Consider the following 24,679-nt stretch of genomic DNA (forward strand, 5'->3'; position numbering starts at 1 on the left):
TTAAGAATCAGATAATTCCAATTATTAAACTAGATTTAAAAATTTCTTAACATAATCTAAGTTGCTTCAGCTTGCCTTGGGCAGTGCTGAAGGAGGGGGAAGTGAAACCAGGTTCTTCTCAGTATAGGAAGATTCCCCTTCCATTATCCAGGGAGCCAGATATCATGATTTCTGCCTCTGAGATTGTCTTACGCTTGAGCCAAAAGGACTTCAGTAATAACACTGATATTATTTTTATGACATATATGTAAGTTTTATAGGTTACCAAGAACTTCAGCATAAAAGAGTTCTTTCCATAAAGGGGGAGAGTAGGACCTCTCTTTCTTAGAATTCTGTGTTGGGGTATCCCCTCTGTGCAGAGGTTCATCTCCTGTGAAGCTAAAGAAGTTTAAATGTTCAGGGACTCTCCTTAGTTCAGGCATATGCTTTTGTAAAATTTGAAAAAAGTAAAATATTTTAACCACAATACCTTCACGTTGGGTGGTGTCAGACTGGCTATGGACATTTTGGCTATTTGGCTAATGGCAAATTGAATTGGGGATCCTTTTAGTTTGGGTCTGGTAGGATGTATTTTGTGGATTGCAGTCACTTCCAGGGATAGCTAAGTTTTGCTACCTGTCCTCATGCAGGAGTACGTTCAGAAATACTCCTGCTGTCTACTCATTTGGGGGTCAAGGAATGAAGACAAAGAGTTAGAGGTTGTAATGTGAGCTGAGCATGTCCCTACAATGCCAGAAGTATGTGGATACAGAGTATAAAGAAGGTTTGAAATGTTCAGAGCCCGAAGCCCATTTGTGGAAAGTTCTTCAAATCATCCTACATGAAAAACTAGAGGCATCCAATGGTTAATTAACTCAGAAGTTCTCCCCTATCAAGAGATTCATGAGGGAGCAATCAGAGTATGCAACCAAGGGGGGAAAAAAGTAGGAAAAATATACTAACATACTATTGGGTATATCAGGAAGGTAATGAAAAAAAAGATTATTTTTATCCATTTTGTGATGTATTTGTTGGCTTTCTAAATGTATACTTCGTGGTGATTTCTTTTCATATTCTAATTAAATAGTCACATTTGTACCTATTATTTATTGCTTAGTGCTCTTTCTATTAAAGAGGGCTCCTGTAATTGTATAGGCTTCAGATTCTGCAAATCCTATATCTACCTCTGTCATTCTGGCACTTAAAAATGCACTAACTATTCAGACCCTTCATGAATGGTTGGTGGCAGGGAAAAGATGGGAGAATCCAGACCTGTGGGCTACCAGGGGAGTGGTCTTGGCACTGAGCTGGGACTGGGGCTCTCTGGCTCTGGTGTGAGTGATCAGGTCCCACACGATGCCTGGTTTCCATGATCACATTTTTTCCAGCAAGGCGGGTCTAATGAACAGGAAGCTGTCATCACTTCAGAGGAGTGAAGTCTTCCCCAAACCACTACCACGTCTCTTCTCTACCTCCTACGAGGCCTAAAATGTCAGAATCACAGACACATTCCTTTGGGTTCAGAAAGTTATTCAGTCTTCAAGAATGAAGTTATTAAAAGCAAACGTTCTCACAAGCAGTTTCGTTGTAAATCAGTATTAAGTAGCCCTTAGTCCTGAGGCTTAGGAGATGCTTCTGGGGAGGATGCTGACTGACTAATTTCTGAACATCTAATAGGTATCAGGACATTGCACATTGTATTATGCCTGGTCTCAGTCCATCCTCCAACAGAAGGTGCTTAGGGCTGCCACCAAATCCTGGCTGAACAAGATTCCCAGAGATTAGGGCACAAAAGGAGTTAAATGACAAACTGGAAGACAAGGGCTTAAAACATTTCAGGCATTTCACAATCATGCCTTGGGCCAGCCCTGCTTTTTACTGTTTTTCCCCAACTCTAGTAAAATGCTGATTGCTACTCCTCCTAATCACACAGAGCAGGGCAGAATACACCCTAACATCACACAGGATGTAAAAAAATAACCCCTGGGCAATGAAAGTATGTTCATCTAGCATAAGGAACATAATTGGGATTAAAAGCCAAAGGACACCTGGATTTCAACAAAAATCAATTACCAAGGGGGAAAGGGTTTTCAAGACAACTAGAACCAGACAGTTAAACATTAGCTTTCAATGGTTTGAAGTGTTTAGGTTTTGCAATGGTGCGGTTTGGAAGCTCTCCAGCAGAAAAACTATTTTCTTTTAAGAAAAGAGCTCTCTGGAATATTTTCTTTGCTGAAATAATGTGATCCTTAATGACGTCTTATATGACCCAAACTTTAAATGGACCCATTATTTTAGCTGACCTTATTCTTGCTAGGTTTTTACAGGTTAGTAATGAACTATCAACAGCTTCCTGATAATTAATCCTACTTTTTCAAAGAACTGTTAGCCTGCTGGTCTTATCTATGCTAAGAGGAAGCTGTTACATGCACCAGACTTCCTCAGTGGATAATACAAATCAAACTGAAATTCTGCAGAAAGGTCCAGCATTGTGAGGTTTGAGATTAAAAAAACAGATTGAAAATGATGCTGCTGCCCTTTCTTCAGCTCCTTACTTGCTGAAAGTCTGTGGTTCATTTGGCACAGGAATGGCTTTACAGTAGTCAGTAGCACAACCAGTTGGGTCAGGAGAGGCTCTCTGGGTGGCTTTATCAAAATGTGTGGACATTCAGCGTATGCAGTTAGTTACCTGGGTGGTCCAATTTGAGAAGCTATGGGGAAGGCATCTCAAATAGCAACTAATAAAGTTCCCAGGGGAAGTTAATTTCCTACAATTAGAGACTCATTCCTTTGACTAGGAAATCTTTAAGAGTCTGCTATTAAAATACAGTTGCAGTCTTTGGTTGTCACCTACTCCAAAGCAAGACAAGTGTATGATAGGAGGAGGGGAGAGAGGCATATTTTCACAACGGATGGAGAGGATCCAAGGAAGAAGAAACATGATGAGACAGTAAGCTTGGTTTCTTTAAATGGCGGAGGGAGTAGAGGTTAATGCTGGTCTCATCTAGCAATTTGTAAATGGGTTGTTTGAACAGATAGGTCTTAACATGTTCCTAGATTGTGGGTGTGTGTGTATGTGTACGTAAAATGAAAAGGCTTACTATTAGATTCCGCCTCTCGTCAGCATAGTACAAAGTCCTCAGGCAAGAGCATAATTTATAATTAAAGGATTTCTGCATTTGTTAATTGCCCATGGCATGTACTCTTTCTTTTCAAGGCAAGTCTCTGAATTTCAGTGACGATTTATTATAAATCTATTTCTCATCAAGTTAGACTCTCCCAAAGAGCAGATGAAATCCAAGCCGCACAAGTAGATACGGATAGACTCACTGAGATCACCTTCTCTATGAGAGGTCATTATATCCTACACTAGGCAAAGTGAAACCATAAACATGGCATTTGACCCAAGGCACAATACATTTTTTATTACTCACTGTGGTGATGATGCAAGTTTTTGAACAGTTAGTTGTAAGGTGGTGACTTTGTACATTAGACCAAGCAGAAGTCAGAGTGCATTCTGAAGCAGCTCAGCAAAGCTAGTATTGTTATCCCAGGAGACCAAGGGACACTCTCTCTCAGAAGAAATGAGACTGACTAGACACAGAGTTTAATATTTCCTCCTCTTCATGTAGCTTTTTTTTTTTTGGTAAATATTCTGAATTTGTTGGTAAATTCTGCTAAGGATCCATCAATGATCCACAAAAGTAATGCCCAACTGAAAGGTGAGAGAGAGACCTACTGGTGACCACCAGGTTATGTTCCAATTCTTTTTAAATGCATCCTTTTGAAAACAATGGCTGGTTATCTGTCATCTTCCTATTATCAAATGGTACAATCTTAGTATATTATTACTCTCCATAAGTTATTATACATGTTTTTTTAAAGAATAGGCAGGGAGTAAATGTAAGAATGTAATGCTTAAAAGGAAGAAAAATGTATCACAGAACTCTGTCTACTCTCTATGTCCTTTCTAAGGTGATCTCTTCCATCTCTATGTATTTGAAGACATCTGTATTTTGAAAAATATCCTCTTCTTTCCGCCTCCACTATTACCATCTTGGTATTGGCCAGTGGCTTCTTTGATCACCATGCAGAGTTGATAAAAATTCACTTCACAGCACAATCCACTACCTGTATTATGTAAAACTATATGCATAAGAAACTGAAAGAAAATACCATGAAGTGATATGATGGCCTCTGATATCTTCTACTGCACATCATTCTTTTTCACTGATATTGCTGGTCCAGACCACCAAAATGATTGTGTGACCCACAGACAAAAAAACAGTAGTCAAAGATAGCATCATCGTCTCCTGGATATCTGCAGCAGTCTATTAACTAGTTTCTCTTTTTCTACTTCTTTCCTCTTGGATTCCCTATTCCACAGAGTAGCAAAAAGGATCTCAAAAGGTACATCAGAACATGACACTCCCTCCCCTGCTTAAAGCCTTGAGTGGCTTCTTGCATTAATAATAAAGTCCAAACTCTTCACCATGGCTTACATGATCGAGCCCTTGACTTTCTCTATAGCCTCATCTCATGCCCTCTCTCCCTTCCTTAATATACTCTGGTCCTCCAGAACTTGTGTCTTTACCTCTGGAATACCAGATTCTTGCTGCCTGGGTACAGGCTGCTCCATCTGCAAGGAACACTCTTTCCCCAACTCGTCATGGTTAGCAGCGGCTTCTCCTGTAGTTCTTGGCTTAATTATTCTCTCTACAGAGAGGCCTTTCTTGACCAACCTAGTTGGAATAAATCATCCCTTCTTACTACCTATTTCAGCCTATTGTGTGAATATCTAACATGCTGGAAACATGAATTAAAATATGACAGGTAGAAAACTTTGACTGATTACCACATAGGGATGGGGTGGTGGGAGGACACAGAGCAGGAGATCACACAGTTCTAGGGGCTGCATCGTATTCATCTTAGGATCAAGAATTTGGACTTTGGAAATGTGACTTTATGCAAGGCATCTTGCCTGTAATGAATGCCTTTTCATCTGAGTTTGGTACTGAATCACGTTGATATAGAAAATGCAACACGTCTCTGTTGCACAAGAAGAATGAAGAAAAGGAAGGGGGGAGTTACACATAGGCCAACAATTTAAAGAGAGGCTCTCAGGTCCCAGAATTAGTGGTGACAGATGTAATCAAAGTGACAGACCGTACAGAAAGACAGTGCTCAGGTGAAAGGGTCAGAGGCTGTTGGTAAGACCAGCTCCTGCCAGCTGGTGGTTCTCTTTAAGATCTCTTCTTGACTCAGAACTTAATTAGAGGGTTTTATGTGGTGCTTTAATATGGAAGATGTTTCCAGCCTTGAACAACCACTTCTCTAACTTTGGAAATCCTTCCTGTCACTGATACCATGGATAACGCGCCAGCTTAGTACACAGGCAGTCCTATTGAAGAAGTACTGTAAAAGTTCTGTCCTAGGGACTAAAAGCCCCTATTTATTTCTTTAACCTTTTTTTTTTTAGAAGTACAGTTGATTTACAATGTGGTGTTAGTTCCTGGTGTACAACATAGTGATTCATTTATACATATATATATCTATTCTTTTTCATATATATTTTTCATTATAGGTTATTACAAGGTATTGAATATAGTTCCCTGTGCTCTACAGTAGGACCTTGTTGTTTATCTATTTTACATATAGTAGTCAGTATCTGCAAATCCCAAATTCCTAATTTATTCCTTCCTTCCTTTCCCCTTTGGTAATCATAAGTTTGTTTCCTATATAAGTAAGTCTGTTTCTACTCTGTAAATAAGTTGTGCCATTGTTTTAGATTCCACATATAAGTGGTATCATATGATATTTGTCTTTCTCTGATTTACTTCACTTAGTATGATAATCTCTGGGTCCATCCATGTTGCTGCAAATGGCATTATTTCATTTTCATGGCCGAGTAATATTCCATTGCATATACACACACCACATCTTCTTTATCCAATCATCTGTCAGTGGACATTTAGGTTGCTTCCATGTTTTGTCTATTGTAAATAGTGCTGCTATGAACATTGGGGTGCATGCATCTTTTCAAATTAGAGTTTTCTCTGCATATATGCCCAAGAGTGGGATTGCTGGATCACATGGTAACTCTGTTTTTAGCTTTTTAAGGAACCTCCATACATAAAAGTCCCTATTTCTATCTCAGTAGTCCCAGATCTACAAGTAGATTTTGTACATGGTGTAATGCTTTACCAGCAGCCAGTTGGAAGATAGAGATCAGGATATACCTTCTTTTGAGTTCAGGTGGGACCTGGAATCAGCTACATTTAGGCTGGGCTTCAAGATGAATGCTCTGAGAGAGAATTCCCTGAAGCCTGAGGTCAGGAGCATCCTTTGAACTCCCATTTCCCAGGGCTTGATGCCACCTGGCTCGCGGCCCCTCCCTTTGCCATCGTGGGTTTCTACCGCTAGGCCTTAGGCTCCACTCCAGCTCCTGCAGAAGAGTTAGCCTACAAAATCCCAGGCACACTCTAAGATCCACTGACTTGTATTCTCTCATTTAACATCACCCAGTCTGCTCTTCCAGCTTGGCCAACCATTACAAGCTTGTGTTTATTCCTCTTCAGCTCAGCACTAGGGGATCATTTCTCCAAAGCTATGACATAAATGTGCATGTATGGTGGGTGTTACAGGCCACATTTCTCTGGGCCCCTATAATCCCCCAACAAAGATTAGTGTTAACTATTTTACTCCTTCTCCCTCCCCCTGAGGCTCAACCTTGAAGAGAGTTTACTTCGACCACATCAAATGAAGTATGGGCTCTCTTTAAAGGGAATAATTGTTGTTGTAAAAAACCTATGTGAAAAAACTGGGAAAAAATATCCATCCCCTGGTTCCTGTAACCGACCCTCAACCTCATGATTTAATCACTTCATTTTAGAATAATGCACTCGGCTATTTCTGAGACAGCTGTTGACTTTTCCCAAACAACGAATAGTAAGATGTGGCATTAACTAAGGCAGTCAAACATAGTTTCTTCCTAGGGCTAAGATGCTTTGAATTAAAATTTATTAAAAACAACATGAACTGGCTATTTTTGGGTTAGGGTTTGAGGTATTACCTAAGTCCTGATTGAAAATGGTTTGTGAGGTTCTGTAAGAGCAGACTTTTTCTCCTTTTTCCTTCTTCCTTTCTTCCTTCCTTCTTTCCTCCCTCCCTCTTTCTCTTCCTCCCTCCCTCCCTTCTTAAAGTGGTATCTTATACTGGAATAATGTAACAGATAAGAAGAAACCACTGGGAGTTCAACAGCATTTATGGAATTATGAGGATAATCCACTAACAGTGAGAGCAATAAAGGAAAACAGAATTTAACTGGCAAGAAGCAGCAGGTCATTGCCTGCAGGGGATGGTCCAGTCAGAAATCTGACTGTTTCATGTGTGTGGATAATGTAATCTAGCACAGATGCTGAAACAACTTATGCTATAATGATATCATATTTGATATGTTCTACTTGATTGTAATCAAAGTTCAATTTCCGAGCACAATTTAATATAATAAGATATATTATAGACATTTATTAGCCAAAATTGGATTTAAAAAAACAAAGTGGTATTGGCCCCAAATGAAAGCAAACTTGGCTGAGGCCAAAGGTGAAGGGAGCCTTATGGACAGCCAAAAAGTCACAGCAAGAGACATAAAACTGGGCCCCCCGTATTTGAGAAGACTCCAGTGCTCTTCAGTGAGACATCACATTTGTCTACAAGCTTTGGGAGAATAACTTACATTTCAATTTCACAAAACTGGTATTTGTGGTGAGTTTTCAATTAGGTGCATAAAAGTCTTTAAGTGGAAGAGTATGGCGATATCTCTATGGGTTTGTGAATGTGGAATTGAATCCCCTATATTTCATTTCTGCTGTAACTTAACAATAACCAATAGATGATATGAAACGCTGCTGCCAGCGAGGAATGAACTGACGGCATAATCAGAATCCTATTAGCGGGTTGGATGACCATCAAATCTTAGATTTTTGAAGAACTAAACAGATTTAAAATGCACTAGTCCTTTGTCCTCATAAGCATATTAGTATTTTCAGGCCACATCATTTTCTTTTGAGATATATAGTCACTATACTTAAACGTTCTAAGAATATAAAAAGAGCAAAAGTTTTAAACAAAATGCTTATTACATAGAATTTGAATAAGTAGTAACATAATGTCCTCGTATAAGTAAATGCTATATTTTAAATTTTATATCTCATGTATGAAAGCATAATTTGAAATTGAAAACTGATTATTCTTGATTCATCACTTGATTAAAAAAGAGAACAGTGGTGAAAACTTCTGAAGTATTCCCAGAAGCATTGAAAAATAAACAAGAGAGAAAAGTTAAATCTGCAGTAAAATACCATTAATCATACCTAACTGGGGCTTCAGAAAAATGTGTTATCAAACGATCATAAAATTGGAAACTTTGCTTTATAATAGCATTGAGGACATTTATTAAAACTTTAAAGTTGACCATATTCCAACTGAAACCATTATCTTCCTAAGTAGAAGAATTTTACTAGCAACACACAAACCATTATCTTCCTAAGTAGAAAAATTTTACTAGCAACACACAGATTTAAGCTACTTAATCTAGATTATTTTCCAGGTGATTTTTAGGTAACCATAGTGATCAGACCTTAAGGATTTTCAAAAGGTTAATAGCAGCTGATAGCACAAGATTGATTCAATAGCCATTTATCTGTATTCATGAACAGGAAATGAGAAAGGATGTGTGAGAGAACAAATATCTAGAGAAAAAATTAGGGAAGATATAAGCACCTGTGTTTAACCATACTCTCACCACTGCAGCTGTGACCAAACCCCTCCTGCAATACACACACACACACACACACACACACACACACACACACACACATATTGAGACTTAACGATTCAGGGATTGGGCACTGCATTAGGATTTAAGGGGAGCTGAAGGCTAGGGATACCCAGGTTTTAGTGCAGCTTAAAATGTAATCTGTAAAGCCTCTGGTTTAATTTGATCAATACAGGCATTCAAAATCAATAATGCAAGTTCCAGAGTAAATGTTTTTATCAAATTGGTCTTTAATTAAATTTAGAAGACAACTGAAATTTCCATTTTGCTCTATTAAAAACAAGAAGTTTAACCAGACATCAGGCTGTCTAATATCACATAGATAAAACATCTAAATAATTAGCCTGTTTTTCAGTTTTTTAATCCAAATGTTTGCTATCTTTAGACACAAAGTGGATTAAGAATTAGTCATGATAACTCAATTTCTTTGATTTATGAAGACAGTGTGACTCAAAATAATGACCTGTCCAATGCGCAAAGGGTAACTGCTTTCATGTTAGAAATATTCTGAAGTCATCTCTGCAGTTGGTCTAGAATTATAACAAATAAAACAGAAAACATTTCAAAGTACTACTAAATATATCATGTTATAATAAAATTTAAAGTGAAATATAATGACTGTTCTTCAGGTTATATTTTTATGATTACTAATTTTATTTTCCAAATAATGAATTAAAAATATAGGTGTGCTACTCTTGAGTATGAAATGGACTAACCTTGCAGGTGTTTTCGGTGCTCCGGAGAGTTCAAGGTCCATGTGCCTGTTAATGGTGACCTTCTCAACAAGCCCTGTAACACACAGAAGGACAGAGATAATGGTCCACCACATGTCAGGAGTAGAAGACTAGAATAAAATAAAGTCACAGGTACATGCAAGAAGCATTTATTTTTAACACACAGAAAAGCTATATATTCCTGGTTAGAGCAATTATGTTGAATTACTGCTCACAGAGAACTCATATGAAGTAGACGGGGTGAGTCTGGTTGCCAAATTAATGCCAGTGAAGAAAAAAATGAGTATCTTCAGAATTTAACGGAAACCAGGGCGAGGCTGTGGGGCAAAGACTCTCAGTTGCCATATATTTTTTTTTCTTTTTAATATTCTAAAATGGCTTTCTGCAAAGAAAAATTAAGAATGTCACCTCTTTTATGCCAAGCAATCACTTCATTGAATAATTACAAATTTCAAAAGCTGGAGGGCAGTTAGTTTACTGCCCTTTAGAGATATCTTATCTAAACTGTGGCTACTTAATTATGTGTTAGTCCAAATTCCCTTTTAATCCCTAGGACCCCTGCTGGAGTTGTGGCTTCTTACAAATCAATCTCCAGTCAGAAGCTTCCATGGTTCCTATATTAATAACTTCAATAGCTCTTTTTTTTTTCTCCCACACCTTCTTAAGTAATGCCTAATCCACTAGCATCCTGAAGTCTTTCTTCTTATTAGACAGTTACACTTGAATCTCTTTTATCCCCTATTGCTCGAATAAATCCAGGTGTCTTAGGGCTCCTCTGACATGGAGTCTATAGCCAGTTTCCTCGTTCATACTTAAGGAGTTCAGGATTTTCAAGGTAGTTAAACTGATCTTTCCAGAGTCTGATTTGAACAGTTAAAAAAACTCAAAAACCTGTCTTTTAAAAATGTTCATCATCCTAATAGCTTCAGGAAAAAAAAAAAAAACCTTCCTTTTAAGTATTATTTGTTGTGTTGAGTTTCTCAGACGTTCTAAGAAAATGTGTTTTTTGGTTGCTTACAGTATTCCATAGTAATTTCTCCCAAATATCAAGATAACATTTGTTGTACTATTTACTTTGTTCTTTCTTTCTTTGCAGCAGCTGATTTTAAGGGAAGGGAAGGAAGTTAAGAGGAAAAGACTTAAAAAGAAAATGATAGTAGATATATTAAAAAATAATCCTTTCAAATAAGGAAGTAAATGTATTATTGAATCAGCGCATAGTTTAAACAAGTGAGCAAATGCACTTTTTGCAGCTGCTACAAATTCATATGTTAGTTATGCAATTTCTGAATCTAGCATATCAAAGTGGTGCTAATAAAATGAATATATACCATGTTTAATTATCGCTGAAATGTTGAAAGCTCATATAAATCAACTATCAGTGGCCAATAAATATATCAACATAGGTACATAGTAAGAATTGGCTGAAAATATATCAAAACGAGCTGGGTATACCCACAGAAGACGGTCTTTTTTTTTTTTTTTTTTTCCTTTCACAAGGTACACAAATATTTCGGCCAAATTCCTTTTAGAAAAGAGGAATAATTCATTATATCCCCCTTGTATCCTCTCAAAGCTTTATAAACACAGGTAAACATCAACATTTTCCTCAGAGAAGTTAAACATTCTCCTAGTACAAACTTGCAGAAGGAAAAACTCATAATATAAATATTACTTTGGGGAAAAGCAGTTTACTTATTCATATTTGGTAGGTTTTGAAAATATATGTATATTTCTAGTTTCCATCTTTCCAAATGAATGTGACTTTTGAATGTCTCTTTTGCTGGGGTAAAGAAAACTGTCTGATCCACGGGACTTGCAACATGGATTGAAACGACAAGTGTTTCACCAAGATGTCAAAACAGGAAGATGTTCTGGCGTAACTGGCACTGGTAGTAGCACAAGAAAATACCGGCTAGTCTTTCTGATGAAGAATTCTATTAGAGGACAATCTATATTGAGTCTGACTTTAAGAGTGACGATGCAGGACTGTCCACTGTATTTATTGCTTGCATACTGAATTTCCTAAGCTCACTGATCCGTGACTGAACACAGAACTATTTTTATGTGGTCATACACTTCAAATAAATACCCTTAAAAATAACCTTAGGAAATTACACTTAAAAGATGCTCAACAGTAGAGTAAGGATTCTTTGTAAGATGTTCACAGGTGAGAATGTAGGCCACACAAATGACTCTCTGTGTAGCTAGAGGATCCCTTCAAACTGAAGGATTTGTTACCAATCATTTAAATATATTTACAGATATAAGATTAAACATTGTGGTCACCAGAAAGGAGTGCTGGCCCATGACTGAGAGCAACTAAGTGTAACTTTCATTTTTCTATAACTAGCTATGTAAACTTGTGAAAACCACCTAGTCTTTCTTCATCTTTAAAATTAGGACTGCACATTGGTCAGAATAATTTTGAAGATAAAATAATATAGATTGAAAAGAGTTGAAAAGTCTAAATTACAGAAGTTAACCTGTTGATTGCTAATAACCATACAAGTAATTAAAAGTTGGACAGCTATTCCCAAACTAATCTAGACATTGTATGACTTACGATGTTTCTGGCCTTCAATAGGCCCTGGTTAAACATTTATTTCCCTGAAAATATGGAGAAAGTTGTTTCACAAGCACCGTTTCCTGGGAAAACAGGTAATTTAGTTTCCCAAGTGAGTTCTGATTTTTACATGAAGTGCTGTGATTGGCTGCTGTCCTACTAATGCTAACTGGACAGCAGAGAGAGTGCCAGTTTGCTCTGCAATGTGGACTTCTGCACGTGCATGCTTGAGAAAGGACGCCTGTCTGTCCCTCAGTGGCCTGGGAATCACTGGGCTTTGCCTTATGAAGGCAGTGAGCAGCAAGGGGATAGGGAGTGGCACAAATTCTTCACCTTGTCACTGCTCTTCCCTGGGGGGTAGGGCGGGGGGGGCGATGTGTTTCTATGGGGTCCTGACACTTTTGGTGGAAAAGATCAAAGAGCAGAAGCAGTGGAAGGTGGAAAAATCAATGGAGGGTGTGGAAAGGGCTGGTGTGAAAAGACCCAGAGCAAGACAAAGAATATGGGGCAAAAGAAGTCAGCCTAAGAGCACTTTTCTGAGCTCTTCTCTCTCTCCTTCTGGGTAAGAGCTTGGGGGAATCACTGCGTATTTGTTTGCTTCTTATCTTCTGAAACCTTCTGAAAAGACATGAAGCAGACAAAGCAAAGTGGGAAAGGAAGCATGACAGCTTAGTGAACTTGGGGCAGGCTCCAAACCTCCCACTGTGTTTCAGCGTGGGTGGGAGCTTCTCGCAGGCTCTCTGGAGGCTGCTAGCTTGCTCCGTCCACCTTGCCATGGAAGCAGGCCCTTCCTGACCGATGAAGAAATTCCCATCAGAAATTTCAGGAATTGCAGGTCCCTGTGCATTCAGGCCCCAGAAGCCGTTTCAGGATAAAACAGCTTGGTCTTTGATGTTGTGTTCAATCTGAACATAAAGAACTTGGAAAGAGAGAAGGAGCAGAGGGCAGTTCCAGTAAGTTTTCAGTCTAAGACAGGGAGAAGACAGGCTCTCAGGAGGAAAGGGACTGAGAGTAGCCACACGCTTGGCTCTGAACCAAAGTTCTGCCACTTCTGTAAGTTACTGAGCCTTCCTCTGCCTCATTTTCCCTATCTGGAAAACAGAGACATGTTATGTAAAGCTCTGATATTTGAAAAGTTTAAAGGAAATGATGTATATGAAATACTAAGCATACTGTCTGGCACATTATAACCGACTCAATAATGGTAACTACTATTCAGGCCAAAACTTAATTTCTTCTTATTGTACTAAATCCAGATTGATTGTTACTGTACCTTTTAAATCAAGGTCAACTAATCACAGTGTTTCTTTCTTTAAAAATGTATGTAAAGCTTTCTTTTAAGAATTACAGGTAGAGACACATAGCATCATATTGCCACAGATCTTTTTTTCCCTTTTAAAATGAGGAAAGGTAAATTATTTACCAAATAGATTCAGAAGTTAAGCCTAAAATAAATATATACCTACACACATATATGGCAACTCTGCATCTACATTTAATCTGAGGATAACTGCAATGAAAGATGATCTTGGCCGTGAATGTGTCTGAAAGTATAGACTTTCTCATTTGATAATTACTCTGGGTATCTAGGGGAAAAAAATGCTTGCAGTTGTAAAATTTGCAATTTCATGTAAGGATGAATATTTCCCCCCCACCCCTGAATGTGTAAATTATTATCTCAGTTTGAAGATAGGGAGAAGAGGGACAAAGAACAATAGATGCTTTCGTTCAACAGTATGTATCCAATGGCCACTACGAGTCAGGCACATATGAATACAGTCAAAGCACCATCAAGTGCTGCCAAGAGTAAGATCTCCCAGATGTCCTATTGCAGGAGGTAGTGGGTCTGGATGATGGGGATTTGGAAGGATGCTGTAAAGGGAGAACCCAGCTGGGAGGGGGAAGGCTTTGTGGTCGGGGAAGTGTCAGCCACAAAGTCCTGGCAGCTTGGGAAAAGGAGTCTTTCCCTACTGCCACTGAGACTCATCTTTTCCCCAGCACAGGGTCTGATGCATCGCAGGTCCCCCGTGCCTGGCTTCTTGCTCCACTTTTCCCTCTTGTCCATGCCCTCCATTCTCAGGAGAGGCCATGGGAGCAGCTGGGCCGAGGAGAGCAGCCTCTGCCGTGGAGAGGGTCCCCACCCAGAGAACCAGATTGCAGTGGCCCTTGTCAGTGCGGTGTGAAGTGTGGCTGGGTCCTTGTGTCAGGATCACATGAAAGACTCAGTAAAATGCAGATTCCTTTTGTCCCACAGAACAAAACTGCAGGCATGCATGAAGCACGGGTACTCACCAGCTCTGAGACTCTTCTGCTTTTTTTTAAAACCATTTTTGAAAATCGAAGTATATATAGTTAATTTATAATGTTGAGTTAGCTTCAGGTGTATTTTTTCACCTCTTCCGAAAATGTGTTAAAATAAAGATCAAAATAATGGCCGTGGGGCTATAAACCCTTGATTTTTTCCATGCGGTACACCTAATACACAATCTATTCCTCTGCCCTTGTTTTAAGGGGCAGAATTCATACTAGCCTTTGAGAGAAACGTTTTTGAGAGAAACAGGGCTTTTCTTTTTCTTTCTTACCGTTTTTCCTGCTGTTTTTGTCTTGCTTTCCAATAAGGAGGTACTGGTAAGCTACAGGTATCCCATTCCTGAAAATGACAGCTAAATAGAACAGAGAACTGGTTTGGGTTCAGGGCCTGACCTCACCACTTATTAGCCATGAAACTTGAACAAGTCTCTTTACCTATCAGTTCCTGTTTCCAAATCCCTGTGACATAGAGTATCTTCTCAACTGACGATTAAATTAGGTTTTATGTGTCAAGAGCTAAGCAGAGGACAGCCCAGAGGTGCTCAGTAAGTTCTGGGAACCTCCCCGAACTTTATCCAAATTCATCACCAATCTCAGTCCTCACCATGGTGGCCTATATATCCTTTCTCAAACTCTAATTCTAATAATCTCTTATACTTTTCCCTTTGCTTATAGCACCTACCTCCTTTGTCCTCAACTACCAAGGAAAATCTACTTTTCAAGATCCAATTGAAAGGACATCTCTCCTCTGGTCTTCTCTCCCAGTTCCCCTGGTCCCAGTCAGCCCACCGCTTCTCTCTGTTGTAACATTCCTTGCTCATAATACATGTACATGAACCATAATTACGTACTTGGCCTGTCATGCCCACTAGACTGTGTAAAACGCTGTAATTCTTAAATCCTTAGCATTTAGCTTGGTGCCTGGCACATAACACGTAGTCAAATCATATATACATTATACATACACACACATTATTTTTCGGAATGCCTGAGTAACATGGATGCATTCACGCATGGATGGCTGGATACACGAGCGTGCTTTCGGGGAAGCGATGGGCCTATGAGAGCTGTGTGCTTGTCCTAGGGTCCCTTCCCCGACACCCCCGCCCACCGTGAGGCAGGCGCTTAAGGATAACTGCCTCCATCTGAGTTCCGAACGGTTCCTCCGCTTTGGGACTCAGCTCCGCAGGTCACCGGCAGGGGGCGGCGTTGCCACGCAGCCGGATGCTCCGCGGGCGACCGTCCCCCCCCATCCCCGCCCCCCTCACACCCCCAGGCGCACAGCTTTGGTGACTGGGCCGGAGCTCCCCCAATTCGGAGGGAGGGTGGGTCTTCCTCCCAGGTTGGGGAGCTGGGGTGGCACCGGGCCACGGGCGGGGGATTCCGCTCTCCAGGCGCGCCCCCCCACCTTTGCTCCCACCTCAGCCTCCCGCGACCACCAAGTTAAGGCAAGTTACTCTCAGTTTGTAAAGAGGCAGCAAGCGGCCAGAATCGACGGCCAGAAGCAAGGGGGGGGCGCTTTCTAGCAAAGACTGAAGTGTGAGCGCGGGCGCGCACGGAGATAACGCTACACTTCATCCGATAAGGCGACCGAAGTTGAGGGCTGGGGGAGGCACTCTTGTATCCTTTGAACTTGTACTTTCACGGCTCGTGGCAAACTAGCTCATTTCACGCTGACATTTACATTCATTTGAAAAAGCCAAACCTTAGCGCCAGGCGACGAACGCGCTTCGCCTCCTCAGGTTCTCGGCCAGAGAACGCGCCGCCAAGCGTTCCGCCCCGCGCCGCGCTCCGGCCCCGCCCCGTCCTCGGCCACTGGCCACTCGCCAGTCCTGTCGCCCGACCCTCCGGGGCGTCCGCTCGAGGACGCGCGCTGGCCCGCGCCGCGCTCCCGTCGTCCCCGAGCCGCTCGCGCGCGGGAGACGGACGCACGCTCGGCCCCGCCCCCGCCGCCGCCGCCGCGGCGCTCCGCGGGCTCGCCCCGAGCTCCCCTGTCACCCGCGGTTTCAAGAATCGAAACCCAGAGAGCGAGCCCTGCCCCTTGCACGCCGAGACGGACTGGCACCGGGAAGTGGACTCCTTCGTTCACACCGAGACCCGGTTTATTAATGGGGTCAACGGTCTAATTCTACACCATACACTGCTTAAGAAGAGGTCGGGAAGAACCTTTGGAGCCCCATCACTAAGCTATCATGCCGCGCTGTGTCTGACGAGAATTTTCTGTTTGGGAAGTTTCTGCAGTTGCGCGACTTAAGCCGCGACCCGGTGTTTGGGGGCCACTTAAGACTCCTGAGGCATCTGAAGTGTCTCCTCCTTGCGGAAAAACTAGAGAGGCGGGGGCTGGGGAGGGGGGCCGGGCATACATCAAATATATGTCCATGCCTATATGTGCACACACGGACCGCCGCCGGCCTCCCGCTCCGGGGACCGCTCGCCGCAGCGCTCGGCTCCGCCAGACTCCGGCCGCGGGGCGGGCGGGGGCGGCGCCCTATGCAGATGAGGAGGGTGTGGCGAGCGTGTGGCGCCGGGCCCCGGAAGCGCCGAGAAGCCCCGGTATAAAAAAAGTACTGAGGACATTTGCCTCACACAACTGCTAAAGCTCCAGAGACGGGAGCGTGTGCGGCGGCGGCGGCGGCGGCGGCGGCGGCGGCGGCGGCGGCGGCGGCGGCGGCGGCGGCGGCAGCAGCAGCAGCAGGAGCCGCCACCTCCGGGACCACCGCGGCTGAGGCGGCGCAGCGCGGGCGGGGGTGAGGGGCGGGAGTGTCCAGCGCAGGCGGCCGGGGTCGGGGAAGGACTCAGTCACTCGCCGCTGCCGGGAGCGCAGTCGCAGCTCCTGAAAGTGTTGTCGCCTCGCACTTCCTTACTCGCCGCGCTCCTAGAAGGGGCGGCCGCCTCCAGGTGACACAGACGGGACTCCCGCTTGCGCTTTCCAGATGCATCAGAGATACTTTTGGTGCGGGGCTGCTCTGCGGGGCGCGGGGCGCGCGGCTGGGGACCGCGGGGGCCTGGGGAGGGAGAGTCTCCGGGGAGCCCCTGAGGCGGGGGCCAAAACTGAGGGGGCGCGCTCTTTCCTCCGCGGGCCCCCCGCCGCCCCGCCGCCGCCGCCGCCGCGCGTCCTCACCGCGCTCCTTCCCCGTTTTCTTCTAGGACCGACCAGGGCCCAGTGGCGTTCGGCGGGCACTTCATGGCGGAAGGCGAAGGGTACTTTGCCATGGCCGAGGACGAGCTGGCCGGAGGCGCCTACATCCCCCTGGCCGGCGACTTCAGCGGCGGCGACTTCGGCGGCGGCGGCGGCGGCTTCGGCGGGCCCTGCTTGGACTATTGCGAAAGTCCCACGGCGCACTGCAACGTGCTGAACTGGGAGCAAGTGCAGCGGCTGGACGGCATCCTGAGCGAGACCATCCCGATCCACGGGCGCGGCAACTTCCCCACGCTCGAGCTGCAGCCCAGCCTGATCGTGAAGGTGGTGCGGCGGCGCCTGGCCGAGAAGCGCATCGGCGTCCGCGACGTGCGCCTCAACGGCTCGGCCGCCAGCCACGTCCTGCACCAGGACAGCGGCCTGGGTTACAAGGACCTGGACCTCATCTTCTGCGCCGACCTGCGCGGGGAAGAGGAGTTTCAGACTGTGAAGGACGTCGTGCTGGACTGCCTGTTGGACTTCTTACCCGAAGGGGTGAACAAGGAGAAGATCACACCACTCACGCTCAAGGTAAAGCCCCCCAACCCCGGAATGGGCCGGGGGCCGCACCGGGCCGCGCTCGGGGGCGGGTACGGTGCAGTGGGCAGAGGGGCTCGATCTGCCGCCCTGACTGGTGTGGGCGCCCTTGCCTGTTTTGCTTTTGAGGTTTTTAATGAGTAAACCGAGGTGCGTGGACCGTGTGGAGCGTTCTAGTTTACTTGCTGCTTCAGCGCCGCAAGCTTTCTGCTTCCTCCTCTGCTCTTCCTTCTCCTTATTTCTTAACCCTTGGCTTCCCTTGCTTGAGTCGTGTCCAGAGTAGATTCTGTTAAGTGGAAGAGTGAAATGATGTAAATCGTTTTTTCCTTTTCTTTTGTTTTTCTCTTGAGTCATTTGGTGATTTAGTCTTTGGGAAAAGAGCAGCCTGCAGGAGAGTCGAGTTAATGGGCTTATTATTGTATTGGAAAGTGTGACTAGATTCCCTAGCTGAATTCAGCTGACTCCGTGTGTTAAGGATATATTCGGTGCTTCTCCGAGTTGGTTCATCTGTTCAGGATATAATGAGTCCCCACCTCCTCACTTTGGTTCAAAGCGCGGTTTATACAGTTAGTTAAAACTGTGTGGGGAACCAGCGTCCCCGAATGTCTGGATTTAGTTCATATTTGATACTAACTGCAGAATCCCTGAAGGGACCTGAAAGATACTGATTAAATCAGTTGCTTCGGGGGCGGGGGAGTACTGGGTGACTGGGGACAAGGGTGAGATCAACTTTTCACTGTATGCCCTTCTATTCTGATTTTTGAGTATTGTGGTGGTAGTGTGTGACTGTTGTACCTAGAAGACTGTTTTCAAAAAATAACATTTCAAAGTCAGACATGACAACAGAAGCTCTTGGTGCTATCCTCCGTCTGCCAAAAGCCTCAAACTATTACTTCTAGCCTCTTTCCCCGACGGCAAAACCACTCGTTAAATTTTTTTTGTTTTGTTTTCAAAAAGACTAATGTTTAAACCTGTAGGTAGTGTTTTGCTGAAACTTGACAAAGCAAAAGGGAAGGAGTAATTCTCAGTTGTGCCGAGGATGCATTTATTTATTTATCTATATATTATTTTTTCTAGGTGTGCTCATCTTCTTGTTTTATCTTTTAAATTGTAGGAAGCTTATGTGCAGAAAATGGTTAAAGTGTGCAATGACTCTGACCGATGGAGTCTCATATCCCTGTCAAACAACAGTGGCAAAAATGTGGAACTGAAATTTGTGGATTCCCTCCGGAGGCAGTTTGAATTTAGTGTAGATTCTTTTCAAATCAAATTAGACTCTCTTCTCCTCTTTTATGAATGTTCAGAGAACCCAATGACTGAAACGTTTCACCCCACGATAATCGGGGAGAGTGTCTACGGGGATTTCCACGAAGCCTTTGATCACCTTTGTAACAAGATCATTGCTACCAGGAACCCAGAAGAAATCAGGGGGGGAGGCCTGCTTAAGTACTGCAACCTCTTAGTGAGGGGCTTTAGGCCCGCCTCTGATGAGATCAAGACCCTTCAGAGGTATATGTGTTCCAGGTTCTTCATTGACTTCTCAGACATTGGAGAGCAGCAGAGAAAACTGGAGTCCTATTTGCAGAACCACTTCGTGGGATTGGAAGACCGCAAGTATGACTATCTCATGACCCTTCATGGAGTGGTGAATGAGAGTACGGTGTGCCTGATGGGACATGAGAGAAGACAGACTTTAAACCTGATCACAATGCTGGCTATCCGGGTGCTAGCTGACCAAAATGTCATCCCCAATGTGGCAAATGTCACTTGCTATTACCAGCCAGCCCCCTATGTAGCAGATGCCAACTTTAGCAATTACTACATTGCACAGGTCCAGCCGGTATTCACATGCCAACAACAGACATACTCCACTTGGCTACCCTGCAATTAAGAATCATTTAAAAATGTCCAGTGGGGAAGCCATTTCAGACAAGATAGGGAAAAAAAATAGAAAAGAATAAAAAGGGCTGAGTGACCCAGCCCTGATTAGGGATGTGTTTTGTGCAATGATGATCTGCTCCTGGTTTTAAACTTGGCAAAGCTTTGGATCTTTTCATAGGTATGGGAGCATGATCTCAAAATGACCACCCTCCCCTTCCCCCCTACCATCAACCCTCCTAACCTGATCCTCCTGCCCCATTGGATTCTATCCTGAAACAAAAGAGACCTGTCATTAAAAGCAACCAGGTTTGCCTAAAATAACAAGGGAAAGAAAGAAAATGCTTGATGACAATATGGGTTTGCACTACCTGCTCCCATAGCTTTGCCATAGGAAAAAAAGAAAAGTGTAGACTTTCTTGTAAGATGGAATTCACAAAAGGGAAAACACAGAGGAAAAAAGGTCTCACTCCAACTTAATTATCAATTCAGGAGTTAAGATAGTAACAGTAATAGAGGAAGAAAGGGAATTCCAACATTGGAATTACTATCTGAGACTTGCAGCAAGTGCTTTCTGTGGAATTCTCCTCTTGCGCTGATAGAAACGGCTTGCTCCGAATGAACAGTAGTAGGTTGGTGAAGTTCTCATAACAAACAGCAGAACTTATGATGACACAATCCATTATTTCCAGCTGCGTGCATAGCTCGCATTTTTTAAATGTGAAAATGCAAGCAAAAACAGCTGTAGCAAAGAAAGTATGCTCAAGGACCAAAGATTTAACAGATAAAAATACCCAAGTAGAAGAGATATAGTAGAATATATAAAGAGTTACTATATTTGTTACACACCAGTACACATCAAAGTGCCTGTTGCCTTCTGAAAATTTGAAGTGGAAAAATTTTGTGGTTTAATGACTTTTGTTTTATCAGGGACTCAAGAAGAAAATAACACATAAGCTTGTGAATGATGGAGGAAATGCCCTATTTTTTTTCTTGGCAAATACTTGTATAAAGTTAACATTGTTGGTGTGATATTATAGCTACATGTGTATGTGAGTGCATATTATGTGTATATATATACATATTTGTGATATGTGTATATACACACAATACATTGGCTATGGTCTAGAATATTGTAGCAAATAGGAAATGTTTAAATACTGTGTGCTTTTATGTTTTCAACAGGATGACATGAGACGTGGGCATATTGCAGTGATGAGTTAAAACCCACATCTAAAAAAATTAAAAGCAAATGAAGGAGGAAAACAGTTAATATATTTGATAGGAAGAGCAGAGATTATACATTTTTTAGTGAGTTTTTTTTTTTTCCTTTTTTTGTGAGGCATGGAATTCCACAAATGGGAGAATATTTGTTTGGCAGAGCACTCTTTGTACAGAACTGCCGTTTTGACAGTTTGAACCGTTTAAGTTTTTGTAATACTTGCATACCTCCATGGTGTATAATCCAATGGATAATGGATCAGTGATAGTCTATTTAAATCCCTGACTGCTAAAAAGAATTTCTGGTGATCTGAACACTACTTACGAATATTTAAATGAATTTTTAAATGAATGCCTTCTGCATTCCAGGACCACTAGAATTTAATAAATGTGAAATGACCCTTTTTAAAGAGTATTTGCACAACTGCTTAAAATTTATATATGAGATGTATATTATATATGAAATTTTATAAATTCACACCAATATGAAGCATCTTTGATCTGGTTGTCACACTGCATTTAAATATTTAGTACTGTACTTTAAATTCAGTCACTTTGCATTGAATCAAATCCAACTTTTATTTTCTGTTTCCCAAGAGACCAGTTACACCTTTGTGAAATGAACTGGCATTACTACTTCAGTTCAGTGACAGCTAATCCTAAACCTGTCCCTTCTCTCAGCCCTTAATCCCTTTGGACACTGGTCTCTGAAAATGCATTTGTTACAAACAAAACTAACACCTGAAAACCTTCCCTTTGTGTTGTGAAACAGCCACATAATCCCCACCAACTCTAGTGGATGACTACTTACTATGGTAATTCCTCTGAGGAGTCAACCAGATTTCTGTCATCGGTTAAAGAGGGATTGGGGAAGGAAGTAGCATCATCCTACTGGCAGTGTAATTTGTTTGTTCCCTGAGCATCACTCAGATGCTTGAGGCTAGTTTAGTCCATCTGAACTACCTTTCTTGCACAGTTTCTTTGAAGCCTTAACAGGAACTTGATGGGTTTGCTGTAGCAGCGTCCCTGTGAATTCTGTCCAAGCTGTAACAGCTACTGCACTGCCACTCACTGTTTCCGAGGGAACTCTTTCTTCTCCTGTGTTGGCTCAGACTCCCTCACTCCAGCCCTGGGTTTGAAAAATTAGTTGTGAAATTCCCAGGAAATACTCCATTTGCAGATTTAAGCTGGATACTGAACTGTCAGAAACCAGAGCTCCGCCTACTTACCTGTTTGGAGGTTTTCTAACAGAAAGCTAAGGGATCCCTCGGGAACACAGGGGGAGCAGCTGGTGATCTGCCTTCTTCCTTCTCATCCTGACTCTTGGCCAATGAGTCGTCCACTATTTTGGAAGAATCTGGAGGTCTCTGCTCTGCCACAGCCGCAACCTGCTGTTATTTTATGACACAGGTTTTTTTGGGAGGGGCCTTATTTGAAAATACACTTTTCATTTGTTTTCTCAGATATTTATGTTCTCTTCTTGCTTACTCCAGGGTTGGTAGCATAGTTGGACTGCCATTCAGATAGAACAGGCTGTATTCAAGACAACCTTCTGCGTTTACTTTAAGACTTATATAATTTATTTCTCTTTTGTCTGTACTATAGTCTTGTGCATATGTAGTTGAACAAACAGTGGAATTTTTGTCTCTCTTTGTGGATGTGTGGCCTAAAAATTTGAATGTCTGGTGAGAGAGAGCCATGTGTAATAGGTCAGAGAAAAGAACAGCTCTCAACTCCTGATTAGTGCCTGTGATGTGCTTACCTTTGTGTTTATCTGGCCTAGCGTGCTGTGACTTTAAAACAGGAAGAAGTTTTACTGTCTCGAGGCTCTTCTCACCTGTTGAGTCTGGCACATCAGGAAACACCTCACCTGTGATAGTGCCCTTTTACCACATTTACTTCATTTGCAGCAAAAATTGAGTTGCCTCGAGAAGTCCTACATCAAGCTGGACTTTTCCCGTCCAGAAATGAGATCAAGTATCTGCTTACTTTGGTATTCGGTGGACTGTTTGAACGTGGCTCCAAAAGAAATGCAAGGATGGGAGGATGTCTGTAAGCCAGGCCAAGGAGGAAACGCAAAGAAAAGTGAACCTACTGTTCTTACCACCCCTCTCTGTTTGCTTATCGTTGGTTGCCTTATTGTGCATAAAGTTGTTTTCAACGCAATGCTTGTCAAATAAATATTGTGAACTCTTCTGTAAATGAAACGTATTATGTTGAAAGCTGTCAGCAGTTCAAAAATAAGCTTTTGTTGTTGTTGTTTGAAGACAAAATATGTTAGATGAAACCAAAAAGCCAAAAAAAAGTACTTTCATATATAGCACCTATTTGAATATAATCTTTCTTTATGATCTCTTATAGCATAGCCTTTTCAGTGCTGAGAATCTTTATGTAATATTTTGTTGTAATAACGGCTTGCTCATGAAGTACATGGTCAAAATACAAAGTTGGAAGATGTCAAGTAACTTGGCGAGACTTGCTGCAAATCCTTGCAGAATGGAGATGGCTCTGCCCGCCGGCTGTCTCTCTGTCCAACCTCTCTCCAACCATTGCCTGCTCTGAGATGTCCCATTGCAGCAAGCTGCACCCGGAATATTTTCACTTTAGACTGTGTCACAGGCAGAAAAGGAGTTGACGGAGAATGGACTCTTAGAAACTGACATGTTCGAATCAGTGCTAGAGGGAACAGATTGTGAATTTTGTTTACAGCATCCAATATTTGGATTTTTTTTTTTTTGTAAATAAAAAGAAGTTATTTTTTTCTATTGATCTGTGTGTTGACTTGTGTCTGTGCTGGCTAGACTGTATCATCTGAATACAACCCGTGTCTGTGAGAAAAGACAAGGCAGGATTTGGGGAAGACCAACCTTCATCAACTTCTGATTGGAATATAACTCATTAAAATGCCCAGCTTTCCACCAGCCCATCTCTGACTGGCTCAGTGAGCTGTAAAATAACCTAGGTGATGGCTGCTGGCATTTTCAATCTGGCCATTAACTTAGCTGTGTTAAGCTACCCAGTCAGAGCTGTTTTCCAGTTATCAGTAGAGACTTATGGCTCTGAGCAGCCGGGCTGCAGTAGCCCTGAGTGGGCCTTGGTTTTCGTGAGTAGCCCAAGTGCTGTGATTCAGTCATCTGTTTTTATATACGTACATCATCTGTTTGAGGCTCTGTAGTGTTATTCAGAGTGTTTGCATCTGGAGGAAGGGAATACATTTGGGGAGCCAATAACTGGAAGGGGATGGGGAAGGGAGAGTGATCACAGGATCTCAAATGTACTCTGTGTTCATGCATGTGCTGGGTGCAAAGAATTGGCCCTTTTGACGAGCACTGAATGTCATCTCACCTGTTCACATCGCCAGGGAGTGTACATGTATTTATTAATTTGTGTTTGTGTGTAGTTTTGGAGACTTTCTCAATACTAGTCGCATGAGAATTTGG

At 42.5% G+C, this 24,679-nt stretch overlaps 1 protein-coding gene and 1 long non-coding RNA gene across 5 annotated transcripts in view; one reads left to right on the top strand and one right to left on the bottom strand.

Annotated features, from left to right (window-relative positions):
• LOC105090102 (uncharacterized) overlaps nt 1-16,304 on the bottom strand; it is a 232,586-nt gene extending 216,282 nt beyond the window's left edge. For 2 of the 3 annotated variants that reach the window (XR_004138155.2, XR_010381469.1), the window contains exons 1-2: nt 16,131-16,304; nt 9,532-9,604 (exon numbers count right to left, since the gene is read on the bottom strand). This is a non-coding gene — a long non-coding RNA (uncharacterized LOC105090102). Of the gene's footprint in view, nt 1-9,089; nt 9,346-9,531; nt 9,605-16,130 lie in introns of those variants that run through there. The other variant, XR_010381470.1, reaches the window with a different exon arrangement.
• An 806-nt stretch (nt 16,305-17,110) lies between these two features.
• TENT5A (terminal nucleotidyltransferase 5A) lies at nt 17,111-24,008 on the top strand. Of its 2 annotated transcripts, none has more exons than XM_031455970.2 (3): nt 17,111-17,378; nt 17,573-18,134; nt 19,255-24,008. In XM_031455970.2, exons 1-3 carry the CDS (start codon nt 17,359-17,361, stop codon nt 20,029-20,031), a joined length of 1,359 nt encoding a protein of 452 aa, XP_031311830.1. In that variant the 5' UTR covers nt 17,111-17,358; the 3' UTR covers nt 20,032-24,008. The 2 variants fall into 2 exon arrangements, with proteins under 2 accessions (XP_031311830.1, XP_031311831.1); XM_031455971.2 differs by having other exon boundaries at nt 17,112-17,323.
• The last annotated feature ends 671 nt before the right edge of the window (nt 24,009-24,679 follow it).

Source organism: Camelus dromedarius, chromosome 6 (genome assembly GCF_036321535.1).
Source record: "Camelus dromedarius isolate mCamDro1 chromosome 6, mCamDro1.pat, whole genome shotgun sequence".
In the NCBI taxonomy this organism is placed as follows: Eukaryota; Metazoa; Chordata; class Mammalia; order Artiodactyla; family Camelidae; genus Camelus; species Camelus dromedarius.

Excerpts from the sequence above, each read along its gene's own strand:
- TENT5A (XM_031455970.2), top strand. The coding sequence starts at position 17,359 with ATGCATCAGAGATACTTTTG. Across the intron at positions 17,379-17,572 it reads ATGCATCAGAGATACTTTTG|GACCGACCAGGGCCCAGTGG; the intron begins GTGCGGGGCTGC and ends GTTTTCTTCTAG. Across the intron at positions 18,135-19,254 it reads TCACACCACTCACGCTCAAG|GAAGCTTATGTGCAGAAAAT; the intron begins GTAAAGCCCCCC and ends TTTAAATTGTAG.